The sequence below is a fragment of the Babylonia areolata genome, chromosome 1 (assembly GCF_041734735.1).
Source record: "Babylonia areolata isolate BAREFJ2019XMU chromosome 1, ASM4173473v1, whole genome shotgun sequence".
Lineage (NCBI taxonomy): Eukaryota > Metazoa > Mollusca > Gastropoda > Neogastropoda > Buccinidae > Babylonia > Babylonia areolata.
The window spans coordinates 90,271,172-90,291,961 of NC_134876.1; the positions used below are offsets into that span (position 1 = coordinate 90,271,172).

Here is a 20,790-nt window from a genome sequence, read left to right on the forward strand (position 1 = left end):
ATGCTGACACATGATTTTTTTTTTTTAAAGGGGGGGTGAGTGGGGGACCCATAACAACAGTACATTGTGTATTTACAAAAGAAAACGTATGATGAGATAAAGCTATATTCCCAAAGTTGTTAGCAATTATTTTCATGTCTAACCAAAGCTGCAGGACACACACACACACACACACACACACACACACACACACACACACAGGGGCCTCGCTTCATGGACATAAAAAAACAAGAAAAAAACAACACCCCTTTAATTGTCCTTTTGTGCGACAAGACCAACAAGCACACGCTTGATCGTCTGTGCATGATAGTTTAACACATCCGCCGCCAACCACACCCCCATCCCGCAATGGTCGTACAAAACACAGTACCTTTGCAGATTTCATCCCACAGGTTTGGCTCTGAAACTCGGGTTATGACCGACATGTTGCTTGGAGTTCAGTTGATCTCTTCAATGGAAAAGGATCACAGCTTTCGTCGAAAGCCCCAGATCTGCCAGGCCCTTCACTTTATACTCTGAGATCACATATCATCTACTCCTAGACATGTGTTGTGGATGCCAGAATTCTGGTGAGGTATCGGGGAAAATCACATTGAACTCTGCGAAACCAGAAGTGCTTTACCATAGAAACAGGGGAGAGTACTCTAAATGACGGTTGAGCACTGTGCCATCAATAATGGAGATTTCAGTTTACGTCCCTTGTGTTAAGGGAGATCAGCTGCATGGGTCATAGTCACAGACATCAGTGGCCTCAGTCAAAGCTGAACCCCCATCCCCCACCCCAACCCTCACGCCGACCTTCCGGCCCCCCACCCTCTGTGTGTGTGTGTGTGTGTGTGTGTGTGTGTGTGTGTGTAATAATTTACGCATCGTAAAGTCGTACAACTACATTGTAATAAATGCGGTTTTTATTACAATGTAGTTGTCTGACTTAACACCTTGAAACTTAAACTGAAGCAGTACGATTTTCCTCTTTTGTCTTTAATTGTGTGTGTTTTTGTCTGGTTGTGGTCGTGTTGCAGTGTGCATTTTTCAAGTTACCCTAAAAAAAACCCGATCTCTTTCTCTGTCTCTCTATTTGTCTGTCTCTGTTTCTGTGTCCGAGGTGTACCTGTCCCTGTCTCTATGTCTCTCCCTTTCTATCCACTTTCGCTCTCTTTCTTTGGGGCCGCGGCTGGGTGGGAAAAAATCACCCACTGTTTCTTTTCATTTCTCTCGTGATCAGTGGGTGTAGCGAAAGACAATGAACTCTCATTGGGCAATGGACATTTGCAACTTGAAACAGTATGCAGTAAAATATAAGAAGGTATCAGCAATATCTATCAATGCGTGCACTTCAGCAGTAGTAGAGTGGTCCTTCTGAAATAAACGTCTTCATGAGTTAGATAACACGAAAGCACGTTGTTAAAGTGCAGATTTTACAAATCGTTTGGACATTTCAGGAAAATTCAACCGTTCAGATCGACAGGGCCGGCTATGTCTATGTCCCCTTTTCTGTTTATGCTTCTCTTTTTTTCAGTTAGTCTATCTCTCTTTGCTCGCTCTCTCTCTCTCTCTCTCTCTCTCTCTCTCTCTCTCTCTCTCTCTCTCTCTCTCTCTCTCTCTCTCTCTCTGTCAGTGTGTGTGTGTGTGTGTGTGTGTGTGTGTGTGTGTGTGTGTGTGTGTGTGTGTGTGTGTGTGTGTGTGTGTGTGTGTGTGTGTGTGCCAGTGTGTGTGTGTGTGTGTGTGTGTGTGTCTGTGTCAGTGTGTGTGTGTGTGTGTGTGTGTGTGTGTGTGTGTGCGTGCCACGGTGTGTGCCAGTGTGTGTGTGTGTGTGTGTGTGTGTGTGTGTGTGTGTGTGTGTGTGTGTGTGTGTGTGTCGTGTGTGTTTGTTAAATGGTTAAGACACTTATCTGCCAATACAATGTCTGTGAGGATTCGAATCTCGGTATCGCCGTACCCCCCCCCCCCCACCCCCCGAGTATATTGACTGGAAAATCAGTGGCAAACTGAGCGTCTGGCCATTCAGATGAGTCGATAAAGGGGGGTGGGGGTGGGGGTGCACTTGGCGCACTGAGAAAAAAAAAATCCGTAGGAACATCATAAGTGTCTTCATCTTGCAAAATTCTGTAGAAGAAATCCACTGACTCTAATGCACTAATGGCCTGACGAGCGTTGGGTTTTGGAGCAGGTTAGACAGACACCTCGTGCCCAGCAGATGTGGTGTGGTGCAGCGACGTCTCCTTGAGAAACGGAAGCGAAAATATGTGCATGTGAGTGTGAGTGTGTTCAGCTCAATTCGGCAGGATCGATCAGTGACACATGATTATTTTCCAGGCGCTAAGAAAGTGGCTGTTTCTCAAGTCTCCGTGTAGTATGTCCACTGAGTGGTGATTAATCAGTAAATAAGTTGAAACAATCCTCTTAGTTTCATTTCATGTCTGTTTCCCTATCGCGCACATACACTGTATTCACCTTCATGCCGCACACAATGAAACTGAAGAGGCAAGCACAAACCACCGATTTTTTTCTTCTTTTGTTTTCTCAGTGATTGACATGGATACATGTATTTTAAGTAACACTGACATTGGGTGCAGAAGTGGGTACGCCCAATCACACACACACACACAGACACAGACACAGACACACACACTGACACAGACACACACACACGCACTCACGCACGCACGCACGCACATCCGAGAGCACACACGGCACATGTACGCACTTATCCGCGCGCGCGCACACTCACAACTGCAAAATTAGGAGACAAACTTCACGTAAACCTATACGTTTATTTGTATATTTGTAAAGACATGCGGATAGTATTTGAAGGTAATGTCATTTCTGGAAACGGCACGCGAGATTCGGATGCCTTAGACTGGTAATGCTTTCCATTTCGGTCTGAAGACTTTTGGGTCACCGGATTCTCCACATTATTACTGCCTTCTCTCTCTCTCTCTCTCTCTCTCTCTGTGTGTGTGTGTGTGTGTGTGTGTGTGTGTGTGTGTGTGTGTGTGTGTTGATTTTCATGTCTTTTATATTTTGATTTGATACTGTTTTGAGTGTATGATGTGCTCTCTCTCTCTCTCTCTCTCTCTCTCTCTCAGTGACTCTCCACTCCTCCGTAATAAAAGAAAAGCAACAACTACAACAAACAAAAAACGACACAACACACACACACACACACACACACACACACACACACACACACACACACAGAGTTAGACAATTACGCGCGCATATCAACAAGTGAAAAAACGTGTGATCCTTTTATTGTTCAAATAATTCTGAAAGGCATCGTATCTACACATACAGCTGGGAAAGCAGCTGGATATGGTATCCGTTGCGCATAGTTCCACTCCTGCCAAACAGGAAGGGCGTGTTACGCTCGGGCCAAAAGGTCATTGCGTTTATTTTTACTTCAGTGACACGAATTCATTTGGGCCAACCAGAACACGCTGTCTCATCAGAGGCAAACTAATCCATTAAAGGGGACTGAAAGGGAAACAATTTTTTTTAACGCTCCTATTTTACTTTGAGATCAAAACGAATATTTATGTCTTCCGAATCGGTCCATGGAGATATAAGTACGGGTTCAACTATAAAAGTGTCTTTTTGAATGACAAAGGGCGAACAGCAAAAGCAGATCTTGTGGTGGGCGAGAAAGCAAAATTAATGGTGGACAAGGAATCGAAAACTGCTTCTGTTTATCTTTGATTTTCTAGAACATGGCTTGCTTCTAACCGCTACGTGGTATCGAAGACAGCTGATGGTGAGATACTGAGAAAATGATGGATTTTTTATTGAAAAAAAAAAATGTACGTGACGGTTTGAAGAATATTTGCAGTCAAACTTGCTTTTCACCCCTCTTTAAGGATGTACTGCGCTGATTTGTGAGCTTCCGATCTTATGACAATCATTGCGGATGCTGTGTCACCGTGTTAAGCCAGGATTGTGACGGATCCCAACAAGAACTGTCGAATTTGTCTTCATTGTATTGCGAAATGACTGCTTGCTTGTGGTCGATAATAGTATGCCTACAGAAACGGATTTAGTTTCATTTTGAACTTTACATATTACTGTCGATAGTACACGACTGTACATACATTTATACAGAAACAGAGAAAGGGAGAGAGAGATAGGTAGATGTATGAGTGTGTGCGTGCGTGCCTGTGCGCGCGCGCGTGTGTGTGTAATTGAACAACAGACAGTTGGATGAAAATAAATGCAGGTAAACAACATTATTCCTGTCATTTGAAAATGACGTTGAAAAGATGCTTTAAACAATGAATGAGACATGAAATTAGAATAATAAAACGATGTATCCCATGACTTCAGTATAGATGTCTACGCACACGCGGGAGTTTTACGTGGGTTATTGCTTATTGATGTGTGTGTCTGCATCATAGCATGTGCATATGGATGATGTAGGAGTTTCACTCTTATTTTCAACAACAGCATAACTTGATTTGCAAAAGAAGTTTGTACCATCCACTCAGATCGAACTCCGATTATTCCTTTTGTAATGTAAAGTTTGAGTCAGTATGGAAGTACCTGTTTTATTGTTCTTGTTTTTATAACCACAGATTCACAAATTGTTTTTTTCGTTGCATTCCTTTGCTTTTGCGGATATAACCGTATGACTTGAACATTTTAAAAACATTTTTTAATCGCCTGTGCCGGGAGAGAAGTTGAATGTAAACCATAGGCTAAAATAAAAATGGTTATCGACGGTGATCTGACCGGTCACTTTCACATAAGTCTGCAATTCTTTCTCGGTTTTCTTTCGGTCAGGGCAAGCCGTACCGGCTGTTCCATCGTCTGCTTCAAGTTCTCACCGCTTTTGGCTGAACATTCCATGTAACTCTTGGCACCTAAAGTCGTGGCGAATCGTTCCCCCTCATCTGTGGTGATGGGTTTCTGTTGGTGTTCCTTCCGTTCATCTGTGCGTAAATCCATTTTCGTTCCCACGATCATGAAGGGGACATGAGGACAATGTCTTTGGATTTCAGGAATCCACTGGAAAAAAAAAGTTCTGTTATTATAAAACACCTGATGTTTGTTTCTGAATATTAGAAAACGATTGTACTACACATATGCTACGCGGTTTTTTTTAATTAAATAATTTTTTTTTCATTTTTATTTTAATCATATTTATCATCTTCACTACCATCATCATCTTTAGCGTCATCGCCACCATCGCCATCATTATCACTATAATCCAGTAAACACCAGTCCTGCTCCAGCAAGGTGTGGTTCTGTCATAATAAGACATAATTATGCGCATGGATGAGAATAAGCTAATCTGATATTGATGATGATAAAATAATAAGAATGATGATGATGATAACGATAATGATGACCACAGCAGCAACAACATCATGTTAACCATTCCTCTTATCGTCGATGCGCGACTTAAGAAACCAATAAATATCCGTCTATCCATCCAGCCATTTATACCATAGTGCTGTCATGTTAGAGGTAATAATGAGAACCCTTGTATGAGTGATATGATAAGTTGGTGAAATATGGTTATTGCCATTATCATCATCATCAGTTGAAGCTGTTACCATCGTCGCAGCCGTCATCGTTATTATCATCCTCAACATCAACTGATGTATCACCACCATCATCATGATCATGATCTCCCCCACTTGTTTAAACCATTTCTTTTATGATGTTGATGATGGCGATGATGATGATGGTGACGATTGTTGTTATTGTTGTGATGATGATTATTAGTAGTAGTAGCAGAAGTAGCAGCAGCGTTAGTAGTAGTAGTAGTAGTAGTAGTGTGTGTGTGTGCGTGCGTGCGTGCGTGCGTGCAAATTCTGTATACGTTATCAGCACCATCATCATCGTCAAAATCAGTGTCATCGCCTGTAACACCCGAACATCATTGTGGCGGGGTGAATGAACTGGGAATGAACATTTTGAGGGTGGGGATGAGTTACAGAAGATGACAGCAGTTAACTAAAAATGTCTGCTGATTTCAGAACTAAGAATAACTTTAACAGCACATATTTTTAAAAGAAATATCAGTGTTTGTTTTTTTCTGTAGTAACATCAACGCCAGATTTTTAATGCAAAGTATTTTAACCCCTTGCCTGCCATGATATAGGTCACAGTCATAGTGACGTCACTGATGACATCATCAGAAGAAGGGATATAACTCTGTAGAAAGATGAAAATTCGCGCATTTGGTCTGGAGTAGTTTATCTCCAGACTATTTTCAGGTTTTGGCTGATTGTTCCGGGTATTGTTTTACAACATGAGATGTCACTTCTACTGTTTTACCCCCGGCAGTTGAGGGATTCAAACGAGGCATTGACAAAAAATGTTTATTATGAGAGCAAACGCAAGTTACATGTTGAGAACACCTGACTTTCACTGATTTAGAACAGATCTTGAAAATCAAGCTTGAAATAAACGGAGTATAAACTAGACTGCCGAAAGTCTTTCGGTTTTTGTTGTTGTTGTTTGTTTGTTCGTTCGTTTTTTGCAGATAAACAAAACCAGTTCCATGGCAACGAAACGTGGGGTGGGATGGGTGGGGGTTGGGGGTCTGTGAAGTTGTATTCAGTACGACGGGCGGGCGCAACAGCCGAGAGGTTAAAGCGTTGGACTTTCAATCTGAGGTCCAGGGTTAGAATCCCAATCGTGTGTAGCAGAAGATCAAATACGCACGTTAAAGATCACGTAATCCATGTCAGCGTTCAGTGGGTTATAGAAACAAGAAAATACCCAGCCTGCAACCCCCATCCCCCATGCCCCTCCCCTCGAAAACGGAGTATGGCTGCCTACATGGCGAGGTAAAAACGGTCATACACGAAAAAGCCTACTCGTGTACATACGAGTGAACGTGGGAGTTGCTGCCCGCGAAAGAAGAAGTATTCAGTACCTTGACACTGACGTTCGACAGGGACTGCCTTGAGACCAATGAAAAACAGAACATGAAGATGTCCTGCACACACACACACCAAAAAAAACAACAAACAAACAAATAAAAATCACTGATGGTAGATCACGTGTGTGTCCCTATGATGACTAGTTATTGACATAGGAAACTGAGCTAGCTCATAAATAACTTTGTATATTGAAGTAGTAGTCGTAATCGTAGTCGAAGTAGTAGTAATGGGTAATATGGTTTCTATAGTAGCAGCAACAGCGGTATCCTGTCTCACAAGACAAACAAATTCGCCTGTTGAAACTTGAACAGCGTCTGCGATGGGTGGACAGTCTAGGCATGGATCGACAGTCTTTCTCTTTGTTGCAGTTCTCGCACTGGAAAGTTGACAGAGAGCTAGCTGCCCTCCTCCCAGTGTCTCCATTAGCCCACCACTTGTGCGATTCGCTCCTCTGTCACTGTCTGTCTCCAGCAAGCACGATCCTCATCGAGGTATAGTCCATATCAACGGTAGACGAGATCATTATTGTCATTTGTCGGGCTTCTCTTTGGTGGCAGCGTGCACGCCTATTAAATCTATACCAAGTCACAAGTTGGTCGTGGAGAGAATGTTTTGGAATTCATCCCTCTTCAGGTTATATATAGCCTTCCCATTTGAGACACCGCTGACGAGATTGACAGCAGGCTTGTGAAACTGGCGTCTCCAATGCATCGGCCTTTGGAACCTGGACTTCGGTAGAGTGGAGTTTAACGACCTATCGGCTTCACGCCCTTAACGTCAAAACCTTGACTTGCCATCACTTGGTTTAAATAGCATTTTACTTGGATCACGTCGCAATATATCACAGTAATAGCTAAACAGGACATCAAGAAAATATCACACACAGCCCTGTCGTGATACTTCTGCATCCTGAGTATGCGACGGATGTCTTCACAGCTAGAAATTCGACTGAAACTGACCATTTTTGAACTTCAACAAAACTAAACTATTAAAAAGGGGGTGATAAATAAAAGTTAAAAGAATGAACTGTGGTGGAAAGAAAAATGAAAATCAACAGACAGAAGAAGGAAAAGAAGATGAAGAAGAAGAAACAAGGCCTTGGCACAAGAATAGCAAGACAGTCCGACCTACCGTAGACGAAAAAGCGGCGCAGGCTTACTGTCCAGTCTGAGCGAACAGCAGAAAAGGAGACATGTAATCACAATGTGAAATGACGAAGATAAACAGTAGCATTATTTCAGGCACATGCACACACATATATGTATGCAGATCGTACATCACCCAAACACGGCAAAGTGAAAGACGTTCAGTGCATACAGACACATACATATATTTATGTGTACATACACACACGCAAGTCCAGCCATCTATCTATCAATATATATATATATATATATATATATATATGTGTGTGTGTGTGTGTGTGTGTGTGTGTGTGTGTGTGTGTGTGTGTGGAGAGAGAGAGAGAGAGAGAGAGAGAGAGAGAGAGAGATCATATATTATGTACGTATATCAATACTGCTTGCTATCATTTTCCCCGGTGCGAATTCAGTGAATGGATTATAGTGTTCACATACTGCAATAAGTAGCTGCAGTGTTCACATACTGCAAAAAGTACACTGTAGTTTGCACAACTTACAGCGCCTGGATAGCACAGCTGACGGAATCTTTCACAGCCGTCCAGCCCACAAGTAATCCACAGATCCAAAGTCACCCTTTCTTGGCCTAAAATCACCTGCGTTGATCTGGTTCTGTTTTCAGCTCTGAATGAAAGAAAACATCAAAAGATATTTTAATTTCTTTAAGTGGACTGGTTAAAAAGGGGGTAATTTTAAATCAAAGTCGAATCAGTTCTGTACGTGAACTTTAGATATAAACTAAAGAGGAATACAATGAATGAAATATTGATTACCTTGATTACCAGATTCAATTTCTTGTCAAGTAATAGACTGAAATTTCTAGAATCGCAAAAAAAAAAGATCGATTTTCTCACAATTGTTGAATATTGAACATGACATTTTCAGTTAAAAAAAAAAAATGCCTACAATAAGATAAATATGAGATGAAGAGCAACTGATTTGTTTAAGTTGAATCAAGGATACCACAAAATGAAAAAAAATAAAATCAGAATTGGGGAACGAACATATGGCTTTCAGTTCTGTGGATGGTCCGAATGAATGGCATTCATTTCTCGATATCGGAGACTGGTTTTAGGTTTATTATGGACTGGTGGGTATAAAGTGCGGCGTTTGGCACTGCTCCCAGCATAGCCTGCGTGCTGATGGTTTTAGGTTTATTATGGACTGGTGGGTATAAAGTGCGGCGTTTGGCACTGCTCCAGCATAGCCTGCGTGCTGATGGTTTTAGGTTTATTATGGACTGGTGGGTATAAAGTGCGGCGTTTGGCACTGCTCCCAGCATAGCCTGCGTGCTGACCAAAAATATTGTTGCCATGCACTTCCTTATCCATAGCACAGTGAAGTGAAACAACAGTCACGAATTACACGCCATGGACGTCGTTTTCATCATCACCGTCGTCAGATGACTTTCATTATAAAATGACTCACGTTATAGGGACAGGTTCCTCTGGGTATTGTCCAGAAACAAAGGTTTCTGCCAGGGTCATCTTGCCGACCATGCTGTGAACAAGACCAGCAACAATTAATTGATCATATACGCTGCACATTGATAGGGATTCTGGGGTGAGTAGGTGTAATCGACTGGTAACTGGTAGTGATAATAGAAGCAGTGCTTGCAGCAGCAGTGTTGATGGCAGTACACACAGATGGAACAGTCGTGACGATGGTGGTGGTGAAGATAACATGACCATGAGTGATCGTAGATAAGATAAGATAAGATAAGATAAGATAAGATAAGATAAGATAAGAATAACTTTATTATCTCCAACTGGAGAAATTTGGTCAGGTGCATTATCACAACATAGACAAGTAAACAACATAAGGACCATAACTGTAAAAGTCAACAACAGCTTTTACGAATATTACCAAGATACAAATGTAAAAAATATCACATATACCGTTATACATCCACACACTGCAGGTAATAACTAGTATTCTTAATGTAAAAACAGAAAGAATTAAGAAACATTATTTGAATATAATTATAAACGTAGCCTACTATACTGCACATTGATTATAATAGACAGATAAGATAAGAATAAAAATTAATTGCGGAAAACCGCAACCAGATAATCAGCACACACCCGCACCCACCCACCCACCCCACACACGCGGATTACTTGATTAAACAAGAGTAATAAACATATGTTCTCAAATAAAAGCATTTCACATATTCGCTTTTAAAAACATTGCAATTAATTATTACATCGTAATTATTAACAGAAATATAATTAGAATATGGACGTTAGCATTAGACACATTCCATTGTACATTCATCCTGCATATTGCACATTATTTCTCCTACATATTGCACATTCATTATAACCAATTGTCACGTTTTTAAGCTCAGTACACACACACACACACACACACACACACACACACACACACACACCACAACTAGAACAAGGTACAACCTATTATGCACGGACTTTCACACGTCTCACATGAGAGTGCGCGCGCGCGCACACACACACACACACACACACACACACACACACACACACACACACACACACACAGAGTTCTCAAGAATTTAAAAGGTGGATTGAACGTGGAATAAAAGTCTTCAGAGCTCTGGATTTCAACTTAACCCTTTCGCTGCCAGGAAAATAAGATTTAAGTGAAATCTATTTGCCAGGGTTTTTTCACAAAAAACGGGTATAAATTTTCAAAAAATTCTGTGCTCTTTGTTATTGGAGAAAGACCCATAAAAGTATATATTTTCTGAAAGGTAAATGAATAAAGAATACAAAACACATGCTGTTTTCCCATTTTATATATTTTTAGTGACATGCTGTTGTTTTGAAATCAGTGTTTTGTTTTTTGTCACATTTTCAACTTGTTCATTACAAACATTAGTCAGGTAATTTGCACAAAAACATAATATTTTCTGGACAAATGGATATCTGCAAACCCAAAATCATACTAGAACAACCACAATATATATATTTTTTTTAAGAGATAGATACACAATACATTGTGACTTCTCCAAGTGATAAGATGGATGTGAGGCCACGCCCCCTCAGTCTCCACCCCCCCTCCTCCTCACCCCTCTCACACGGTCACTTGATTCAGTTCTCATCAGACCGCGTTGGCTGCGTGCCAAGACAATCGCTCTGCTGCTAATTCGGTCATCTGTCGTCTGCTAAGATCTGTACAGCCGGCATCACTCACTGACAGTCGCATCGTGGCCACTCTCTTCATTATTCATTTATTTTCTATCAGATCGTCCTATAAATGTTCATCTCTATCTTCTCCTTCGAATTTACGCTTCAATTCTTTCTGAGCATCAGCTAAAGAAAGAAATCATGGTTGATTTAGTTCGTCACGATCGCATGTCTTGAACACGGCGTCAGTCCGACATTTTGTTGAGCGAGCGAGGAGAGAAGTCAGGCAAACACTTGGACAGTGACCCAACCAAAACGTTCAAATAAAGGACTGCTTCATGACGTAGATGGGGTTTCTAGCTATGAATAGAATCTAGAGAGATTCCCCAGGCTAAAGCTACCACTATTTTTGCCAAGGAAGTGAATGCAAACCAGGGAAAAGTCAGAATATTTCGATGACGAGTTATCTCGTCATGCAGGCAGCGAAGCATACATGCTTGCCATGACGAGTTATCTCGTCATGCAGGCAGCCTAGGGGTTAAAGGTTCTGTAGCGTCGTCCTGATGGCAATAGCCCATAATGCTTTGCTGAAATATGGGTGTCATCAGTTGCTATCTGCCTGCTTTTTTTAATCACTCGACTTTCATACAGCTCTTGCATACTAGCTTGTTTCACTCCCACAATTTTACTGCATACACTCATGACAACGTTCAAAACACGCTTACTCCTCATTCCCAAACTTCCATACCAGCACATAAATGAAACTGTGAGCACGGACTCGATACAACATCGATAATAACTTTGAAGAATATTTAAATTTATACCAACATTTCTAAGCTTCTGTAAACAAAAAATTCTAGATTGACATTTCTTATGAACATCAACATTTCTGTCAAAAGTCAACTTATTGTCTAAGATGGTCCCTAAATATCTATATTCATTGACCCTCTCCACTGTTTGACCATCAGTAACAAGGTTAGCTACAGGCAAGGGGTCTTTCCGAAAATCTATTAACATTTCTTTTGTTTTCAATACGTTGAGATCCAGATAGTTTTTCTCACACCAAGAACAGAACTTTTTAATTTCACTGAAATAAATAGCTATTGTCTGTTACAAAATACTAGTGGCAGCGGTCATCTTGATTATGGCAGTGATAGTTTAATAAATCGTGCTGCAGTAGTAGATCTAGCGGTTATAGTTTTACCACAGCCAACGATCATAGTAGACATACTAACTGTAAATACATTGATATGTATTGGAAAGAAATCAAGCCATAAACTCATTTTACAGTAGGCCCCTTAGCTATAATAATAGACGTACTAATTGTAAATGCATTGATACGTATTGGAAAGAAACCAAGACATAAACTGTCGATTCTGATTAATAAAATTTCAGTTAAAAAAAGAAAAGAAAGAAAGAAAAGGAAACCTACCAGCCGCCGTGGCGAAGTGGTTAGCGTCGCGGACTGACGGCTGGGAGGACGCGGGTTCGAATCCCAGCGGAGGTGGGTTTTTCGACCCGTGGCCAGCTCCTACCCAGAGCTGAGTGTGCTGTGGGCTCAAATGGGAAGACTGGGACCACACAGTCGAGTGTCATCCACTTCAAGGATGCGTCTTTGGGTGTGTTGCTCTAATTACCTGACCAACACTGCAAGTGTCTGTATCTCTCGGGCCTGGTTAACGCCGGGATATCATTGTGACAGGAAGCGTAGAGTACAGCCTTGTCATGCAGTCCCAAACCAAAATGGACCTCCATAGCAACATCGTCATCATCATCGTCAACCTCATCCTCCTTCATCGTCATCAATATAAACAAAATAGTCTCAAAGTCTGTGGCCTTTCATGCCCTGCTCTCATGGTGACCTCAGTTTCGATACCCCTCAACTTCCGTGCTTGGGGTGAGTCCTGTCAATGTCGTCAGTGTCGGCAGATTCATGGGGGGCTGTAGTTTGAGGGACGTCGGTGGCGGTCTCCACTCTGGAAGGGACGCTCACTCAGTCTGGCTCCGCGACTAAGCCATTATTGTCGTTAGTAGGGGGCTTAGTAGGTGGTGTCCTAAGTACGTTAAAACAGAACAGGCACCACTGAACACCACCGAAGTGACTCAGCAGCAGTGCAGGGTTTCCTCTGGTGTGTGGCCTCCTGGCGACCTAACATCGATGGTTCCCTGTGGACTGCCGACGCTGGAACTGCGACGGACGGACCCGGCCGGGTGTGGCCGTGTATGGGGGAATCTAAATGAGCGGTGTGGGAGGAATGCCACTGAAACGGTGCAGATGATGGGGCAGAAGAAAAAAAAAAGAAAAAGAAAAGGAAAACCTACAGCTACCATTTGTGAGCAATTATCTCAGATTTACAAATAGGCCTAATTTGATAGATTGTACTCAAAATCAGTCACAACAACAACCGTGAAATACTTGCCTGTCTCCCACAAGGATACACTTCACCACTTTCTCTGCCATGACTCTACCGTGGGCATGGAACAGCTTTCCTTGAACTGTGGCCTGAGCCCTCGTATTTCTGGAGGAGGGCCACTGAAAGCTCAACGATACGTCGCCAATTGTTGCGCTGCAAGTAGCACTACTGACTCGCACAACAACACTTATTGTCTTCTTTCCGCTCTCGGTCCTAAGTTATGTGGTTTGACCGGAATTTGTCTCGGGCGTGTGGAGTGCTAGTGCGTGTGTGTGTGTGTGTGTGTGTGTGTGTGCGTGTGTGTTTGTATATGTGTCCTGAAATTGTGTGTGTTTGCAGATGCGTACTGAGATTGTGTGTGTGTGTGTGTGTGTGTGTGCAAACGTATTGATCCGAACTGATTTAATGACTTTAAACTAGACATTCGAATAAGAAGTCTTCTTTTAATATCAAGCACTGATCCGGATACGTCGCCAATTGTTGTGCTGCACTGTGCACTACTATGACTCACGTAATTGTCTCTCCCCGCTCTTGGTCCAAAGTTAAGTGGTTTGACTGGACTTTGTCCCAGGCGCGTGGTGTGTGTGTGTGTGTGTGTGTGTGTGTGTGTGTGTGTGTGCGTATGTGTGTGTGTGTGTGCGCGCGCATGTGTGACTGCTTGTGTGTGTGTGTGTGTGTGTGTGTGTGTGTGTGTGTGTGTGTGTGTGTGTCTGTCTGTCTGTGTTTGCAGATGTGTCGTGTGTTTTTCACTGTATTTATTATTCCTGGTACGGTCACATCCTTCGAAGTTCCCAAAACATTCGAATAAGAAGTCTTCTTTTAACATGAAGTACTGACCTGGAAGAGTTTGTGAAGTTAGTTTCGCGGGTACCTCTTTCCTCTTCCCAGAGGTCTTTCGTTTTCGATGAATGTTGCAGAGCGTGATATTACCTTTGTCGCATCCTTCTGCAGATCACTGGTAATTTGAAATGTCTTTAATGGATTTTCAGGATCTTTATTTTATTATATTCTATCTTATTTTATTTCATTTTGTTTTTTTGTATATTCTTTTAGGGCTGCTTCTTTTGAGAACTGTCTGAAGAGTTGTCCTTGACTCAGGGTTGAGAACATGACCATTCAGAATAGCAGTTAATTTTGAGACAGTGGTTCAGTGGGTGCAGTTACGTTCCTTCTATATTTCTGATGATAAATGAAAACAAGATGAAACCAAAGTTAATGTGGGGATTTGTTGTGATTTGAGGCTGTAGTTTTATCCGTATTTTCTTTCTTTTGTACACGGTTCCACAAGGAAAGTGTTGCAGGTGGACGGAGGTGGCGATACGCGGCAAGACGGGAGGCCTGGAAAAACGTGATGCCGTGGGCACGGGGCATGTCTGAGACTTTGTGAGGGCTAAATGAGAGAGGGACACACACACACACACACACACACACACACACACACACAGGACGATGACGACGACGACACCAATTTTGATAATTATGATGACGTTGGCAATGACTTAACCGGAGATGACATTGACACAGTGACCTATTTATTGCTATCACACGAGAGTGATCAAAACAAAGAGTCAACTTCAACTTCAACATCAGTTCGGAATATGACCTACAGCAGACAAAAAATACTCGGTGTAATTTCGTGTGATGCGTTGAAGGCAATGTACTTTTTGGACACTGTAAAATATTTAGGGGTAAACACTGTGCCAAACGTCTGCTCAAAGTGTCAGATGTACATACCCCAACGTGACTGTGTTCCTTCAGTGAAAAGCTCCATGGTCAAAATCCCGAAGGCAAACTTACAGTCGAGTGATCAGCGTTCTTTCAACTTACAAGCCTCTGCCTTTAATGTCGTACCTGTCAGTCCACTTGACCAGTCATACCTGTCAACTGCCTGGACTATCCTAACCGTCAGTCTGCATGTACTATCTTATCTAGGTCAGGTCAGGTCATTAGATCTGGCTACTGGTAACCTGAAATCCAGTACAACCTGTTCAGGGTCGGATTGCCGGCGACTAAACCGGCACTCCCACCGCTCCCTTCCGGGACTGGTGAGGCGGGTGGCTAGACACCCTTATGGAATTAAAAACGAGATCCATAAAAGGGCGTCGGCTCAGGAGAGCCACCGACGGCTATCTAGCTCCACCGTGCTGTGTGCATGCCACACGCAGTTGGCCCCCGGGGTGTGTCTACCCATGCATGCGAAGTCTGGATCCGGTAGAATCTGCGGAAGAAACCTATCGGTTCAACGGAGAGGAAGGCGGTTACAGCAACGCACTGTGGAGTGCAGAGAACAAGATGAGACACCGAAAGGATATCTTGGTCATCCACTGCATCCGTGCTCATCCTCCAGTCGTCTCGACTTAGTCTTGCCACTGGAAATTGGTGGACCCGGACGAGAGAGTGAGGTCGACGTTGCGCAACTCCTCTTCACTTTAAACAAACTCATCGCGCAAGTCATCAGTCATCCTTATTGACCTTTCATCCTTCATCATTTCATCACCCCCAAGTCCTGTGGCGACAGGCGAGCGACGAAACGACAGGTGTGGGTACACTGGCAGTCGCAGCCGCAGACCTGCACACAGGCGGCTCAGGCCAAAGGGTTGTTCTTCATCGACAGGAGCAGCGATGGAGCTCGGCAGCCGTCTGAGCGTCTGAGCAGCCCTCTTTAGGAATGCACTGCTCACCTCCCTGGCATGAGAAAGGGGCTAGAAAAGGTGCCCTAAAAATTGCCTGCTCCATATCACCCTGGCCAGCATACCGCGGCTGGCGGGGACCCTACATCAGCGGTCGAAACAACAAGAAAGAAAAGAAAAAAAACAAGGATAGTTTCTCTCACCATTGGTGCTTGGAACATAAGGACTCTCCTGGACAGAGATAACGCGGACAGACCCCAAAGGAGAACTGCACTAGTTACATCCGAACTCGCCAGATACAACATCGACATCGCAGCCTTGAGTGAGACTCGGCTTGCAGGCGAAGGCGAGCTCTGTGAACGGGGATCTGGTTACACCTTCTTCTGGAGTGGACGAGGAAGCGAAGAGCGACGTGAGGCTGGCGTTGGTTTTGCAGTAAAAACAGCACTTGTCAGCAAGCTAGCTGGAATCCCAAAGGGAGTCAACGATAGGCTTATGACCATGAAACTCCCACTGGCATCTGGCCAGAAGCACCTCACCATTGTCAGTGCCTACGCCCCAACCATGACCAACCTGGATGAAGTGAAGGCGAAGTTCTACGAGGACCTTCACTCTGTCATTGCTGCCATCCCTAAAGCAGACAAGCTCATCATTCTTGGGGACATCAATGCTAGAGTTGGCTCTGACTACATCTCCTGGGATGGAGTGATTGGAAAGCATGGCGTGGGCCACTGCAACCCAAATGGATTGCTTTTGGTTCAGACCTGTGCAGAGCACGAACTGCTGATAACCAACACAGTTTTCTGCCTCCCTATCCGTAACAGGACGTCATGGATGCACCCTCGCTCAAAGCATTGGCATCTCATCGATTATGTCATCGTCAGGAAAAGGGATAGGCAAGATGTACGTGTGACAAAGACCATGTGCGGCGCCGAGTGTTGGACAGACCATCGCCTTGTAGTCTCGAAGCTGAATATTCGAATCCAGCCCAAGAGACGCCCCCAAGGCCAGAAGGCTCCAAAACGGCTCAACATTGCTAAGCTGAAAAACATCACCATCAAACAGACCTTTGTGGAGCTGCTGGAAGATCGTCTGGAATCCGCCTCTCTGGACAACCAGAATGTGGAGTCTGACTGGAGGACCCTGCGCGAGCTGATCTATAGTACAGCTTCAGAGACCCTGGGACCCATGACCAGAAAGCACAAAGACTGGTTTGATGAAAACTGTGATGAAATCAAGCAGCTTCTGGATGAGAAACGCCGTCTGCATCAAGCCCACCTGAGCAACCCAAAGTCCACATCAAAAAAGGATGCGTACAATGCCATCCGCAGGACTGTTCAGCAAAAGTTACGTCAGATGCAGGATAAGTGGTTGAGCGACAAAGCTGATGAGATCCAGGGGTATGCTGACAGTCACGATATGAAGAGGTTCTATGATGCCTTAAAAGAAGTCTACGGTCCCACATCCTCAGGATCATCCCCCCTCCTCAGTGCAGATGGGAATACCTTGATCACCGAGAAGGAGAAAATTCTCGAACGCTGGGCTGAGCACTTCAACAGTGTCTTAAATCGCCCTTCCTCCATAAATGATGAGCCATAGACCGGCTCCCACAAGTCCCCATCAACGAAGCACTGGACGATCCGCCAACACTTCTTGAGACCCAGAAAGCAATCCGTCTGCTATCCAGTGGCAAAGCACCTGGCTCAGACTCCATACCAGCAGAGGTCTACAAGGATGGAGGCACTGTGCTGACTGAGAAGTTCCATCAGCTGTACTCACTCATGTGGAAAGAAGAGACGATCCCCCAGGATTTCAAAGATGCATCTATCATTCACCTGTACAAGCGAAAGGGGAACCGGCAAGCCTGTGATAACCATCGGGGCATTTCCTTGCTCTCTATCGCAGGCAAGATACTTGCCAGGATCCTACTAAACCGCCTCACAGCACACCTTGACCAAGGTCATTTGCCTGAGAGCCAATGTGGATTCCGGAAAGAGCGCGGAACCACCGACATGGTGTTTGCTGCAAGGCAGCTGCAAGAGAAATGTCAGGAGCAAAATGCTGCTCTGTTCTCCACCTATGTTGACCTCACTAAAGCCTTCGACACCGTGAGTAGAGAGGGACTGTGGAAGATCATGGCCAAGTATGGATGCCCTCGGAAATTTATTTCCTTGGTCAGCCAATTCCATGAAGGCATGCAGGCTCGAGTCCAGGACAATGGTGAAACATCTGCTCCTTTTCCTGTCACAAATGGTGTCAAGCAAGGCTGCGTCCTGGCTCCAACACTGTTCAGCCTCATGTTCTCTGCAATGCTTACTGATGCCTTCAGAGATGGCGATGTTGGAATTGGCCTAAAGTACCGAACAGATGGCAAGCTGTTTAACCTCAGAAGGCTTCAAGCAAAAACGAAGGTCATGACAGACATCATCAGAGACTTTTTGTTTGCTGATGATTGTGCCCTCAACGCTGGATCTCAAGCTGACATGCAACTCAGCGTGGACAAATTTGCCACTGCCAGCAGGAACTTCGGCCTTACCATCAGCACGAGGAAAACTGAAGTTCTCCATCAGCCAGCCCCAGGGAAACCCCACGTTGAGCCCAACATCACAGTCAACGGTCAGAGACTCAGTGTGGTGGAGCGGTTCACATACCTTGGCAGCACACTGTCACAAAATGCGACCATTGACGATGAAGTGAACGTCAGGATTGCAAGAGCAAGCGCAACTTTTGGTAGACTCTATGCAAATGTCTGGAACAGAAGAGGCATTGGTCTTGAGACCAAGCTAAAGGTGTACAGAGCAGTAGTTCTCCCCACACTACTGTACGCCTGCGAAACTTGGACAGTGTACCAACGACATGCCAAGAAGCTGAACCACTTCCACACAACATGCCTAAGGAAGCTACTGAACATCAAGTGGCAAGACAGGACCCCAGACACGGAGGTGCTTGCAAAAGCCACCCTTCCCAGCATCTTCACTATCCTGATGCAGTCCCAGCTTCACTAGGCTGGACACGTGGCGCGCATGCCAGACCATCGGCTGCCCAAAAGGCTCTTCTATGGCGAGCTGCAACAAGGGAAGAGATCACACGGAGGTCAGAAGAAGCGCTTCAGAGATACTCTGAAAGTCTCTCTGAAAGCGTTTGATATCAACCCTGACTCCTGGGAGGAATCTGCAGCGGACCGTGACAAATGGCGCACTGCTGTGCACAAAGGTGCCAAGTTGTGCGAGGCCAACAGGACTGCTGCAGCTGTTCAGAAGAGGCAGGCCAGAAAGTCACGGGCAAACAAGCTCCCTGACAATGATATGCCTGTCTTTGTCTGCCCCAACTGTCAGCGAACATTTCGTGCGCAGATTGGACTATTCAGCCATCTGCGCACTCACAGATAGATTCATGAGCATCCCCCCCCCCCCACCACCCTCCCCCCATCCCCCAGCTGGATGACAACGATGGTCATCATCGATCTCGATGGACACACACCACCACAACAAACTAAATTAACCCGAACCAGTTAAAGGCTTTTAAAGCACAATGTTTGGCAGATTGCATGTGAGTCCGTGAAAATGACACTCTGTACCCTTTGAGTACATCCTGTCCTCATGTTCACCTTCATGGGCAGGTTTCTCTCTCCATGAGAAGCCGGTCGCTGCATTCAAACTGGATTGAATCGGTTATGGGTTTGCAAAGCAATTGCGCATTGCTGTGACTCAGCAGTTCCATTGACAAATAAACTGAACACTCACCGACAGACAGACAAAAAAAAGAAAAAAAGGGATTTGTGATTTAGTCATGTGCCTGATTAACTGAGCTTGAGTCAGTGTGCCCCGGTAGACACTGCGGCATCAGCGGACAGCATGATCAGTGCAGCTTGTATGCTTTGCATGTGATGACTTCAATTTCTGTTTTATGTTATGACAACAGGTGTTCCAGCATGGCCAGAGAGATTCAGTCGATTTATGCACGCGCCGCATTCAAGAAAACATCTCTCTCTCTCTGTGTGTGTCGTGTGCGCATCGATTTGTACAAATCTAGCTTTGCATTTTTTTGGATCATCTGTTTAGAGCTTTCTTCCTTCGTTCATTAAGACGTGCGATTCATTACGTTGTGCGATTCATTACGTTCCTTCAAATCAAGCATACGAGAACTTCTGCTGCACAAACAATAGGCCCACAAAGCTTTTTTAATTTTTTTAATTTTAATTTTATTTTAACCAGCTAAAAAAAGACCAAAAAAAAATTAAAAAAAATCATGCTTTTGTGAAGTTTGTATCTATACCTACATGCAGTGGATCTATTTTACTTCTACCTTTGTGCTTTAATGTTCTTACTTGTTCGCCTGTAAATTGGATGTTATTACTTGTAACATCTGCATCAGCAAATTAATCACTTTTGTATATGTACAATGTTAAAGTTGTGTTTCTCTGTTCTCTTTATGTCCGCTATATGTTTGGGCTCACTTCGGTCATGTCTCTGTATGTGCATAAGTAGGCCTATATATATATGCGGTTACACTGAAAGCAGTTGAGTCGACTGAATGACGTGTTGGGTTTTCGCTGTTTATGTCGACACTGACCATCCCATTTGCTGTTGTCAATGTCTGCTGTCACA

General features: G+C 44.0%; 2 protein-coding genes across 3 annotated transcripts in view; both read right to left on the minus strand.

Moving 5' to 3' along the window:
* The window catches only part of LOC143294107 (IQ domain-containing protein K-like), a 7,439-nt gene extending 6,805 nt beyond the window's left edge, over positions 1-634 (minus strand). The window contains exon 1 of the mRNA XM_076605542.1: positions 371-634. Within this exon, the coding sequence (XP_076461657.1) occupies positions 371-425 (55 nt within the window). The 5' untranslated portion in view covers positions 426-634. The remainder of the gene's footprint in view (positions 1-370) is intronic.
* A 2,598-nt stretch (positions 635-3,232) lies between these two features.
* Positions 3,233-13,774, minus strand: LOC143294117 (cell division control protein 42 homolog). Of its 2 annotated transcripts, XM_076605557.1 has the most exons (5): positions 13,560-13,751; positions 9,458-9,529; positions 8,530-8,653; positions 6,884-6,946; positions 3,233-5,001 (listed from the first exon to the last, which is right to left on the minus strand). In XM_076605557.1, exons 1-5 carry the CDS (start codon positions 13,598-13,600, stop codon positions 4,735-4,737), a joined length of 567 nt encoding a protein of 188 aa, XP_076461672.1. In that variant the 5' UTR covers positions 13,601-13,751; the 3' UTR covers positions 3,233-4,734. The 2 variants fall into 2 exon arrangements, with proteins under 2 accessions (XP_076461672.1, XP_076461666.1); XM_076605551.1 differs by lacking the exon at positions 9,458-9,529 and having other exon boundaries at positions 13,560-13,774.
* Positions 13,775-20,790: the final 7,016 nt, after the last annotated feature.